Below are 13,020 nucleotides of genomic sequence, written 5' to 3'. Positions count from 1 at the left end.
TGTAATCCCAGCTACTTGGGAGGGTGAGGCAGGAAAATTGCTTGAACCCGGGAGGGGAGGTTGCAGTGAGCCAAGATCATGCCACTGCACTCCAGTCTGGGTGACAGAGCAAGACTCTGTCTCAAAAAAAAAAAAAAAAAAAAAAGAGTTCTGAGTGAAAAGTAACGTTCTCCAGTACACCTCAGTCTGGGGGAGGCTAAACAGGGGAGCCCTGGCATTCTACAGGAGAAATGCAGACACAGGCTGTACAGAGTGGAGAGCCTGAGGCTGCTCCCGTAGATGCCTACTCAACCTCAATGCCAGGGTCAGATGGATACAATGAACCTACAGCACTTAGCCTCAGGCTTGCTGTGTGGACTTAACGCATCTGGATTATGGTGGGTGCTTAGTAAATGTCAGTCTGTCAGCCTGCCCCTCTCTCATTCCTTCTGGTTCCCCCAGATCTAAGCTGAGCCAGAGCCCCTAGATCAGGGATACTCACAGGATGTAGGTGATGACGCCTATGCTCCTGCAAAATAAAGAACAGTCAAGTCAGGGCCGCCTGGGTCCAATCCCCGACGAGCAAGGGCACCCTCATGGATCTCAGGGGAAGAGGTCACTTGCCCCCTCCACAGTAGACCCTGGATGCCGTCTCATGCTCCACACCCCTCTCCATCCCTCTCCTCAGCAGCAGCCCGGGATGTGTGTGGAGTCATTGAGCTCTGAATCCTGAGTCTGAAGACCCAAGTTCAAGATCAGACTCTTGCACTTGCAGGCTGTGTGATTTAGGTAAGTCCCTTACCACCTGGGAGCCCTTTTCCCCTTATAAAATGAGGATAATGATAACTACCTCACAGGACTGTTGGCAGGATTTTAGAAAACCAGGTAACAAAGGTGCTTGGCCAACTGTAAAGCAGGGTCCAAATGAAACGAGTCCCATCTGTGCGGAGAACTAATCCCTGCAGTATCCGCAGGCCCAGCACGGTGCCCAGAATGCATGGACTTTCAGTGACCACTTGGTTGGCCGACTGAGTGAGCTACTGTTACTATTATATTTAACCTGGCTGGGGCAGGCCCAGGGGTGAGCCTGCACCCTCCACCTTGCCTCTCTTTTTGCTCCTCCATTCCTGATAAAGCTCTGACCTGGCCAGGAGCTAACTGGCCTCAGGTCCAGGCCTAGAGGCCTCCAGCTGCCCCGGCCACAGGTCTAACATATTGGGGGAGCAGCCAGAGGCTCTGAACAGTGAGTGTGGAGTAAGGGGCTTTCATGGTTAAGGGGATGTCACCTGCAGCAGGATCCGAGGCCTTCTGCCCTTGGAAAGATCGCTAGGTCACCTGGGTGGCCTGTCCAACTTACCACATGTCAGCCTCCAGACCCAGGGGTTCGTAGTTCACAATTTCTGGAGCTGAAAGAAGTCATATTAAATAGGCAACATGAGTGTGAAAATGAGAGGAGAGATGGTTGTAGGGAATTTTAGGGAATTTGGTGCCAAATGTCTCCATCCTGAATCTCCAGGAAAATTAGAGCAGCAGATAAAGGTGATCTGCGTCTAAGATTTCTGAGGAAAGGAGTTGCCATGGCCCAAATGTTTGTGTGTCCCCAAAATTCATATGTTGAAAGCAAATCCCCAATGCAATAGTATTAAGAGGGAGAGTCTTTAGGAGGTAACTAGGTCATGAGAATGGAAACCTCTCAAGTGGGACTAGTACCCCTATAAAGAGGCCTGAGGGCTGGGTGTGGTGGCTCACACCTGTAATCCCAGCACTTTGGGAGGGTGAGGCAGGAAGACTGCTGGAGCCCAGGAGTTGGAGACCAGCCTGGGCAACACAGTGAGACCCCATCTCCACAAAAAATTTTTAAAAATTACCTGGGTGTGGTGGTACATGCCTGTAGTCCCGGGTACTTGGGAAGAGGCTGAGGTGGGAGGATTGCTTGAGCCTGGGAAGGTTGAGGCTGCAGTGAGCCATAATTGTACTACTACTCCAGCCTGAGTGACAGAGTGAGACCCAATCTTAAAACAAAAAAGGGAAAGAAAAAGAAAATGAGGCCTGAGAGAGCTTGTCTGCCCCTTTGGTCATTTGACAACTTAGCAAGAAGGTGCCATCTATGAAACAGGGTGAGCTCTCACCAGATTCCAAAGGTGCCTCACTGGCACCTTGACCTTGGCCTTCCCATCCTCCAAAACTGTAAGCAATAAATTTCTGTTGTTTATAAATGACCCACTTTAAGGTATTTCATTAAAGCAGCCCAAAAGGACTAAGAAAAGAGTTGTCTGTTATCCTGGTAGAAACCTTTTACAAACAGGCCTTAATAGGAAGAGGAAAAGTACACCGAACACCTGAAAAAGGAAGAGGAGAGCAGGGAGAGGAAGGTACAGGAAGGAGAAATGGGGCCTTGGCTATGCAGCCTGCTTTAGAACGCTCTGGTAAAGACCAGTCATGTCAGTGCCGGAAAGCGATGAAGAAGAAGGCATTTTCCTCTGAGTCTGGTCTGAAAGAGGGTCCCTCCCACCTGATGAGCAGGAGGACATTCTTGGGGGCCCCTGAGACAATGAGCTTGAGGTGCCTGAGGGGCAGCCAGGGGAAGATGTCCAGGGGCAGGCTTCAGGGGAGTGGGTCAGAGCCATCATGTTTGGAGCCATCCATGTACAGGAAGGAGCAGGAGCTGAGCCAACGATGTGATGACCAGGAGAGGGTGCAGAGTCTAGGAGAGATGGCTCTGCCAAGGAGAGAAGAAGACCAAATGCTCCCCAGAGATCAAGCAGATAATCCCTGGAAAGTGAGTGTTGAATTTCACAGCCCCGCAGTGCCCAGAGTGTCAAGAAGGTACAGGCTGGGCACGGTGGCTCACATCTATAATCCCAGCACTTTGGGAGGCCGAGGTGGGTGGATCACTTGAGGTCAAGATTGGAGACCAGCCTGGCCAACATGGCAAAACCCCATCTCTACTAAAAATATAAAAAAATTAGCTGGGTATGGTGGCGGGTGCTTGTAATCCCAGCTACTTGGGAGGCTGAGGCATGAGAATTGCTTGAACCTGGGAGGTGGAGGTTGCAGTGAGCTGAGATCATGCCACTGCACTTCAGCCTGGGTGACAGAGTGAGACTCTGTCTGGGGAAAAAAAAAAAAAAAGGCCGGGTGTGGTGGCTCATGGCGGTAATCCCAGCACTTTGGGAGGCCAAGGTGGGTAGATTACCTGAGGTTGGGAGTTTGAGACCAGCCCGACCAACATGGAGAAACCCTGTCTCTACTAAAAATACAAAATTAGCTGCACGTGGTGGCACATGCCTGTAATCCCAGCTACTCAGGAGGCTGAGACAGGAGAATCGCTTGAACCCAGGAGATGGAGGTTGCAGTGAGCCAAGATCACGCCATTGCACTCCAGCCTGGGCAACAAGAACGAAACTCCATCTCCAAAAAAAAAAAAACAAAAAGAAGGTACAAAGAAGTGGAGGTAAGAGCATAGATAACACTTTTTAAAAGCTTGGAGATTATGGAGACAAAAGAGAGGACAATAGCTTGAGAAGGACTGTTCATCCATGCTTTTTACATTTTCACTGCTACACAGTAATCCATCATGTGAATGTGTATCATTTTTTAGTCATTCTCTCAGAGTTCGTTTAAATGGCTTCCATTTTAAAAAATTATTGAAACGACATTGCTATGAACTTTTTTTTTTTGCATGTGTTTCCTAATGTGCACATGAAAGACTTTCTTTAGGTCAGTGATAATTCAAAGTGTGGTCTGCAGAGACAAACAGTCCATAGACTGTCACTGGTCCAACAAGATAGGCACAGAAATTTGGACTATGCATTTACAGACTCTTATAGCAATGTGACACTGCTGTGACATCCAAACTGTGGTCATTTTTCTAATAATTTATTTGTTTTTATTTTTATTTTTTTGAGACAGAGTTTCATTCTTTTTGCCCTGTCTGGAGTGCAATGATGCGATCTCGGCTCACCGCAACCTCCACCTCCTGGGTTCAAGTGATTCTCCTGCCTCAGCCTCCCAAGTAGCTAGGATTACAGGCACATGCCACCAAGACAAGCTAATTTTATATTTTTAGTAGAGACAGGGTTTCGCCATGTTGGCCAGGCTGGTCTCAAACTCCTGACCTCAGGTGATCCACCTCCCTCGGCCTCCCAAAGTGCTGGGATTACAGGCATGAGCCATAGCACCTGACCTAAGAATTTATTTTACTTTTTCTTTTATTTTTATTTTTTTTTTTTGAGACGGAGTCTCGCGCTGTCGCCCAGGCTGGAGTGCAGTGGCCGGATCTCAGCTCACTGCAAGCTCCGCCTCCCGGGTTCACGCCATTCTCCGGCCTCAGCCTCCCGAGTAGCTGGGACCACAGGCGCTGCCACCTCGCCCGGCTATTTTTTGTATTTCTTAGTAGAGACGGGGTTTCACCGTGTTAGCCAGGATGGTCTCGATCTCCTGACCTCGTGATCCGCCCATCTCGGCCTCCCAAAGTGCTGGGATTACAGGCTTGAGCCACCGCGCCCGGCCAAGAATTTATTTTTTATTGTATCTTACTGAAGTAGCAGTTCAGGACAGACTGATTTTTTTCTTTTTTTTTTTTTTTTGAGACAGGGTCTTGCTTATTTACCCAGGCTGGAGTGCAGTGGCACAATCACAGCTCACTGCTGACTCAACCCCCTGGGGTTAAGCGATCCTCCCACCTCAGCCTCCCAAGTAGCTGGGACCACAGGCATGTGCCACTATACCAGCTATTTTTTTAATTGTTTTGTAGAGATGAGGTCTCACTACATTGCCCAGGCTGGTCTCAAATTTCAAGCCTCTGGCCTCAGCCTCCCTAAGTGCTGGGATTACAGGCATGAGCCACCACGTCCAGCCGAATTTTTTTTTTTTTTAAAGCTTTCATCATAGATTGAGAAGCAGAACTCACTTTCTCATGCCATTGATCTGAGATATATACACTTTTATTTCTGTCATCAACATGCTTTTATTTGTCTGGTTTTTTTTTTTCTGTGCCTTTCTTTTCCTTTCTTGCCTTCTGTAAAACAAAGACTTTCGGTTTCATTGTTTTTTCCCCAACTTCTTTTTTTTAACAACTATCTTTGAGACAAAACTGTGGATATCTAACAAATTCTAATATAAATCAACATTTTGATGCTCCTCTAACAATCTAAAAACCTCAGAACGTTAATTTTAAACACTGATCCATCTAACATTTTCTTCATGTTTTAGTTTTATCCTATTTTTTTTTTGAGACAGAGTCTTGCTCTTATCACCCAGGCTGGAGTGCAATGGTGCCAACTTGGCTCACTGTAACCTCCACCTCCTGGGTTCAAGCAATTCTCCTGCCTCAGCCTTCCGAGTAGCTGGGATTACAGGCACCCACCGCCACTCCCAGCTAATTTTTGTATTTTTAGTAGAGTTGGGGTTTCACCATGTTGGCCAGGCTGGCTGATCTTGAACTCCTGACCTCAGGTGATCTGCCCGTCTCAGCCTCCCAAAGCGCTGAGATTACAGGTGTGAGCCATGGTGCCCAGCCTATTGTTTTGTTTTTTGAAACACACTCTCACTGTCGCCCAGGCTGGAGTACAGTGGTGCTCTCTCGGCTCTCTGCAACCTCCGCCTTCCAGGTTCAAGCAATTATCCTACTTCAGCCTCCAGAGTAGCTGGGACTACAGGCGTGAGCCACAATGCCTGGCTAATTTTTTGCATTTTTAGTAGAGGTAGGGTTTCACCATGTTGCCCAGGCTAGTCTCGAACTCCTGGCCTCAAGTGATCTGCCCGTCTTGGCCTCCCAAAAATCCTGGGATTACAGGCATGAGCCACTGCGCCCAGCCATCATCACAATTTTAGGCAGAAAAATGTTTATATTTGCTTAATATTTACTGATTTCTTTGCTTCTCTTACTTTTTGCTTTGAGGCTTCCCTTCAGAGTTCATTTCTTTAATTCAGAAGTACATCTTTTAGAACTTCTGCTAATGATGGTCTATTGGTGGTAAACGCTATATCAATGTTTTGGGGGTTTTTAAATTGTTCTTCTTTGTTTTTCTTACATCTTTGCCCTCATTCTTTGTTTTTGTTTTTGTTTTTTGTTTTTTTTTTCCTGATACACGATCTCACTCTGTTGTTCAGGCTAGAGTGCAATGGCGCGATCTCAGCTCACGACAACCTCTCTCTCCTGGGTTCAAGTGATCCTCCTGCCTTAGCCTCCCAAGTAGCTGGGATTACAAGCGTGCACCGCCACATCTGGCTAATTTTTGTATTTTTAGTAGAGGCAGGGTTTCACCATGTTGGTCAGGCTGGTCTCGAGCTCCTGACCTCAAGTGATCCACCCGCCTTGGCCTCCCAAAGTGCTGGGATTACAGGCATAAGCCACCACGCCTGTCCTCACTCTTGAGATATATTTCTGGGCACACAATTATGGGTTTACTTTTATTTTTCGTCAGCTCTTTGGAGATAATATTCCACTGGATACTGGCTTCCACTGTTGTTTGGAGAAATATGCTGTTGATCTAATTATTGTTCTTTTGTAGGTATTTGTCTTCTCTGACTGCTTTGTCTTGGTACCCTTCAGTTTCACTATAATGTATCTAGGTAAGATTTTTGTTTTTTCTGCATGGTATGTATTGTCCTTTCTGTGTCTGTGGATGCATGGATGCAGTTCTGAAAATTCTCAGCCATTCTCTTCAAATAGTGCTTCTCGCCGGGCGCAGTGGCTCAAGCCTGTAATCCCAGCACTTTGGGAGGCCGAGATGGGCGGATCACGAGGTCAGGAGATCGAGACCATCCTGGCTAACACAGTGAAACCCCATCTCTACTAAAAAAAATATAAAAAACTAGCCGGGCGACGTGGCGGGCGCCTGTAGTCCCAGCTACTCCGGAGGCTGAGGCAGGAGAATGGCGTAAACCCGGGAGGCGGAGGTTGCAGTGAGCTGAGATCCGGCCACTGCACTCCAGCCTGGGCGACAGAGCCAGACTCCGTCTCAAAAAACAAACAAACAAACAAACAAACAAACAAAAAACAAATAGTGCTTCTCCTTTTTTTTTGTCTCTATTTCCTCCTTTTAGAATTCCAAAGAGACCTGTGATGGGTTTTCTCTTTTTACTCTCTTACTTTTCCTCTCTTTCATTTTCTACGTCTTTGTCACTCTGTGGTGCTCTAGCTAACTTTTTTTTGAAACGGAATCTCGCTCTGTTGCCCAGGCTGGAGTGCAGTGGCGCGATCTCGGCTCACTGCAAGCTCCGCCTGCCGGGTTCACGCCATTCTCCTGCCTCAGCCTCTCGAGTAGCTGGGACTATAAGTGCCCGCCACCACGCCCGGCTAATTTTTTGTATTTTTAGTAGAGACGGGGTTTCACCGTGTTAGCCAGGATGGTCTCGATCTCCCAAGCTTGTGATCCGCCCACCTCGGCCTCCCAAAGTGCTGGGATTACAGGCGTGAGCCACCGTGCCCGGCCTCTAGCTAACTTTTTTCAGCTCTTTCAATTCTTCGACTCTCTCCTTCGCTGTATATAATCTGATGTTTAACCCATTCACAGAGTTTTAAATTTCAGCAATTAAATTCCTTCAAGTTCTATTATCCAGTTCTTTTTAAAATTCATCTGGTCATTTTTGACACCTCTTGTTGCTTGCTCATTCTTGTGAGTCTACCTTTTATTTCTATGTATATAAAATGTACTTTAATGTGTATATTCCACTAGTGTATATATTCCATCCATCAGATGTTATAGTCAACATCTGATAATTCCAGTATCTTATGTCCTTGAACGTCTAAATTTTGCTAGTCTCTAACTGAAGTGGTGACAAGCGAACTTACCTCTAGGGGAGGTCCTTCTGTTGAATTTTCTTGCTGCTCACTGCTCTAGCTCCAACTCATCAGCTTTTGGGGGTGGGACAGGTGGTGCTGAAGGAGTTACTATGTTTAAAGATTTCTCTGACCAGGAGCAGTGGCTCACTGGCTCACGTCTGTAATCCCAGTACTTTGGGAGGCCAAGGCAGGGGGATCACTTGAGGTCAGGAGTTGGAGACCTGCCTGGCCAACAGGGTGAAACCCTATCTCTACTAAAAACACAAAAATTAGCCAGGCATGGTGGTGGGTGCCTGTAATCCCAGCTACTAGGGAGGCTGAGGCACGAGAATCACTTGAACCCAGGAGGTGGAGGTTGCAGTGAGCTGAGATCACACCTGTGCCCTCCAGCGTGGGCGACAGAGTGAGACTCTGTCTCAATAAATAAATAAAAATAAAGATTTCTCTTACTTCCCGTGAGACCAGAATTTCACGAAAAAGAAAATTTTTCTCAAGAATCCAGTTTTGTAAGCCGGGCATGGTGGCTCACACCTGTCACCCAGCACTTTGGCAGGCTGAGGTGGGAGGATCACTTGGGTCCGGGAATTTGAGATCAGCCTGGGCAATACAGTGAGACCCCACCTCTACAAAACATTTTAAAAATTTGCCAGGCATAATGGTGCATGCCTGTAGACCAAGCTACTCAGGAGGTTGAGGTGGGAGGATTACTTGAGCCCAGGACATTGAATCTGTGGTGAGGTATGATGGCACCACTGCACTCCAGCCTGGGTGACAGAGTGAGACCCTGTCTCAAAAAAAAAAAAAAAAATCCAGTTTTGTAGCTGGAGGGCTTTTTAGAACACCTAATCCACCCTAGTAATAAAAGCTGACATTAATTTTTTGACCCTGGGTCTCAGGTTACAATATCAAAGGAATGGTAGGAGCAGGGGAAAATGGTTATAACCTGTTTCTCAGGGGTCTTGGGAAAGAAAGTCATCATAATTTAGCCAAGGGTTTGGAGAAGTCATCTTATATATTTTAAGGTAAGACAAAACCAGTGCAAACAAAACCATACTGGCTCACAAAAGTCAATGATGTATATATCTTTCCAACTCTGTATTGAGTGACAATATGCCAGTATCTTGAAATTGGCCAATGCTATAAATTAGGGAATTTGTTTTTGAGACCTGGTTGTTATTTATCAGCATACCACTGGACAAAACTCTCCATAGTACAGCCTCATCCATCAATAACCCACTCACACGAACAGTCTAGTGTGAACTCTCGGCTCCATTTGCAGTGGACAGTGACTTGTCCCTGATAAATGGCTTACTCTGGCCTTACTCCCCTGATGGGGTATCAGTGAACCTGGGAGGTGTTCCTCCTCTCCTCTGGCTCCCTCCCCACCCCTCTTCCGATACCTCTCCCACCCCAACACCAGACCTTTTTCCCTCACTCACTCAAGGCCATGACTGATCCCATTGACTTTGCCAGAGTGGATATCTCATATGAACAGTCTTTTCAGAACATCTATTTCACTTGCTTTACACTTAATCACATCCTGTCTTGTGACACCTCTTCCATTATTGCTCTGAGTTTCTAGTTGTTTATTGTTAACAATTAGAATAAATTTAACTAATAGACATGCGTTTTTATCACATATGAGAATGGTGGGTAGCAACTGCTCTTTCAGACAAGCTCGAGTCTAGATGTCTGTGCCCCAGGTTTAAGTTGGCTTGGCCACCAACTTGTGACCTTGGGTGTGTCATTCTGAGTATGACTGTGTCCCCCATACATCACCTAATATCTGTCATACGGTAGGTGACAAATAACTTGAGTTGACCTTAACTAAAATCCCCCAGCCTGTCATCTCCACATATGTTAAACTGGACCAGAGAATCCAAAAAGATCCTTCTGGCACTCTTATTTGGTGGTTTGATGTCTTGTCTCTACAACTGAATTGTAAGCTCTTTGAGGGCAGGGTTTCCTTAGACAACCTGGCATAACGGGAAGAGCACAGGCTTTGCTGTTGGCTGTATCTGTATTTGAATCTCAGCTCCACTGCCTACTGGTTGTGTTGCCTTGAACAAGTCACTTGTTGGAGAAAATAATTAACTCTGCTTCATGAAGCCATTTGAAGATAATTAAGAGAATGTTTGTAGAGCATGAGACATAGTGCCTGGTATACAGCAAGGGCTTCCTGCCCTGGGATCTGTGGGGTCTCTGAACAGCATTCTACAGTGGCTGCAGAGCCTGAAAATCCATCAGGAGGTTCGCCTGACACATTCTTTCTTTTTGATTTGACTGTGGTCAGAAGTTTTAGCACCCAGATTTTGAGGACATCATGCATGCCCTCCCTGTCTCCAAGACCACTCCAACTCCCAAAGCAGATACACAGATGGTGGTTCTCAGGGCTCATTCCTTCCCCCTGTACAGGCTGTTTCTTCATGATCCCAACTTCCTCCCCAAGCCCTGTAAGGAGGCTTCTGGGGTACAGAACAGGCAGGGGTCTGGGCCAAGGGTGAGAGAAACAGAGGGAAGAGAAAGCAGCCAGGGCTTCACTGGAGCTGGGCACCCCCATGCATGAATAAAGCCAGGCATAGAGGAGAGGCGAGTGGGTGGATGTGGAATTTGGCAGATGATTTCCCTTTTCCTTTTCAGGAAATCAAAAGCTAGTTCAGAGAAGGTTGAGTTTATGGGAATTCAAGAGGGCGAGGTAATTTTAAATCTTCACAAGAATAAACTCATCTAAGAGCAGGAGGTGGAGCCAGGGCTGCGAGGGTTTAACCTTATAGGCTGTAGCCCCACTGAGAGCCACTGGGCCCCATTCAGCCCTTGCCCCACTGAGCACTCAAAGGCTACACCTGGGCCCTCACCCCCAGGCCCAACAAGACATTTCCTTCTCCACCCATTAGGTTTCTAGGGATGTCCCAACGTATCATCTCTTTGCCCAGAGGCCATAGCCCCAGACACAGGTTTCTTCCCAGGATCTCTACCTTTGATGCCAGATTCTTAGCTGAGAGAGAAACAGGCCTAAAACTCACCGACAAATTCCGGCGTCCCAAAAATGTTCTTAAATTCAACTCCATCTTCTATTTCGTGAGCCAGACCAAAGTCAATCAGCTTGATGTGTGGAATAGGAATATTCTTGTCTAACAACATAATGTTTTCTGGCTGGACAACAAAAAGGAGAAAAAAAAAAAAGGAAGGAAGGAAGAAAAGAAAAAAAAAGACGATAATTAAAGGCTGGTTGGTTTGTGTTTTGGCTTTGGGGTTTGGGGTGGGACTTGGTGTTCTTTTTAGGAGACTGAAACAGCATAAACTCTTCCTTGTTTTTGTGTCCTCAGTCTTCTCTGTGAACTCAAAGACAGGCAAAGCATTGAGGGCAAGGCCTGGGTTTTACTAAACCTTCTGCTCACAGCAGAACTGAAGACTCTAGCCTTCATCTCCGTTCTGTCTCTGAGTGGCAGATCCCTTTAATGCAGTGCCTCTGTTTTCCCATCTGTCAAATGGGGTCAGAGATACTTGCAGCATTTCCTGTAAACAAACCCAGCACTGCTGTGTGAGTGTGAAAGGGAGGGGGACATCCCAGCTTAGCCTCTGTTTATACTTGGCTTACTGACTTGGTCTTCCTGACTGCCTCTTTCCCCTGGCCAGCCAGCTTCCTGTTGACAACATTCCCCTCCTCTAGATTAACTGTGTAGCCCACATTTCTCTCTGTGTTTAACTAATTTTGGTCCTCAGCAGGACACAGGAAAAAATGCACCCCATTTCCAGGGAAAATACCAGCCGCTCAGGCTATTTCCAGCCCAGCAAGCAGCTGCCAGGTCTGACACAACAATGCAGGTGGGTGCGGGGTAGGGGACAGCCCCTCACACACCCATGGGCCTGGCCCTCGCACATCCCAAACTCCCAGTGAGGCTGCAATGGAATCCTGAGCTCTCCCTTCTCACTCCCACACAACCACTCAGACTATGGTCCCCTCTGCTTCACCCACTTTCTCCCACCACACAACTTTCCTTCACTCCACTCTAAAGGAAATGTCCCGAAAACACAATCCACACAAAATCTGTATACAAATGTTCACAGCAGCATATTCCCAATAGCCCTGAAGGGGAAACAGTGAATGAATGGATAAACAAGATGTGAACACCCATAGCACATCTAGTATCCACATGTGAATGCTATTTGGCCATAAAAAGGAATGAAGTCAAAAAAATAAAAAGGAATGAAATACTGCTGGGCACGGTGGCTCACGCCCGTAATCCTAGAACTTTGGGAGGTCGAGGCGGGTGGATTACTTGAGGTCAGGAGTTTGAGACCAGCCTGGCCAACATGGCAAAACCCCTGTCTCTTCAAAAAATACAAAAGCTGGGTGTGGTGGCCCACTCCTGTAGTCCCAGCTACTCAGGAGGCTGAGGCAGGAGAATCGCTTAACCCAGGAGGTGGAGGTTGCAGTGAGCCAAGATCATGCCACTGCACTCCAGCCTGGGCAACAGAGTGAGTCTCCATCTCAATAAATAAATAAATAAATAAATTAAATTAAATTAAATATAAAGAGGAATGAAGTATTGATACCTGCTACAGCAGCAATGAACCTTGAAAACATCATGCTAAGGGAAAGAACCAGTCACAAAAACAAAAAATATTCCACTGATACAAAATACCCAGAATAGGCAAATCCACAGAGACAGAAAATAGATTAGTCGTCGCCTAGGATTGGGGGAATGCAGAGATGGGGAGTACAAGGTTTCTTTTCTATTTTCTATAAATGATGGTGGTGTTGGTTATTTAACTTCGTAAACGGTACACATTAAGTGAATAAATTATGTAGTATGTGAATTATATCACCATAAAGCTATTAAATAAAAAAAAATTTAAGAAAATCGAACATCCCTGTTTCTTAAAGCACTCAAGGGCTTCCATACCTTGCACCTTTGCGCACGCCATCCGCTCTGCCTGGAAAGCCTTCTGTTCAGTCTCTGCCCATTGAAATCCTAGCTGGGCTTCAAAGTCTAACTCAATCCACCGTGTTCTTGCAGACTTTCCTCAGCAACCCTAAGCACCCTCCACCACCCCCAGGAGTGAGGCCCACCCTCCTCCAGGCCCCACCAAGCTTATTTGAACCTTTCTGTGATGAATATTTGGCATGCTTTCTCTTGTCTAGCGGTCCTTTGCTGTTTTTATCACAGCTCCTCTACCAGAGCTGTCTTCAGCTGGAAGGAGGATTCATATCTTTGCATCTTTGCCCCTGCAGTGCACAGCATAGCAGC

General features: G+C 46.6%; 1 protein-coding gene across 6 annotated transcripts in view; it reads right to left on the bottom strand.

The window, feature by feature from the left end:
- The window catches only part of DAPK2 (death associated protein kinase 2), a 142,015-nt gene that overhangs the window by 22,488 nt on the left and 106,507 nt on the right, over positions 1 to 13,020 (bottom strand). For all 6 annotated transcript variants that reach the window (XM_021941731.1, XM_021941728.2, XM_021941729.2 and 3 more), the window contains exons 5-7: positions 10,792 to 10,921; positions 1,337 to 1,385; positions 482 to 508 (exon numbers count right to left, since the gene is read on the bottom strand). In XM_021941731.1, the coding sequence (XP_021797423.1) occupies positions 482 to 508; positions 1,337 to 1,385; positions 10,792 to 10,921 (206 nt within the window). The remainder of the gene's footprint in view (positions 1 to 481; positions 509 to 1,336; positions 1,386 to 10,791; positions 10,922 to 13,020) is intronic.

This window comes from Papio anubis, chromosome 7 (assembly GCF_008728515.1).
Source record: "Papio anubis isolate 15944 chromosome 7, Panubis1.0, whole genome shotgun sequence".
Taxonomy (NCBI): Eukaryota; Metazoa; Chordata; class Mammalia; order Primates; family Cercopithecidae; genus Papio; species Papio anubis.
Note: the sequence above shows the minus strand (reverse complement) of the source record. Positions and strands in the feature narration are given on the sequence as shown.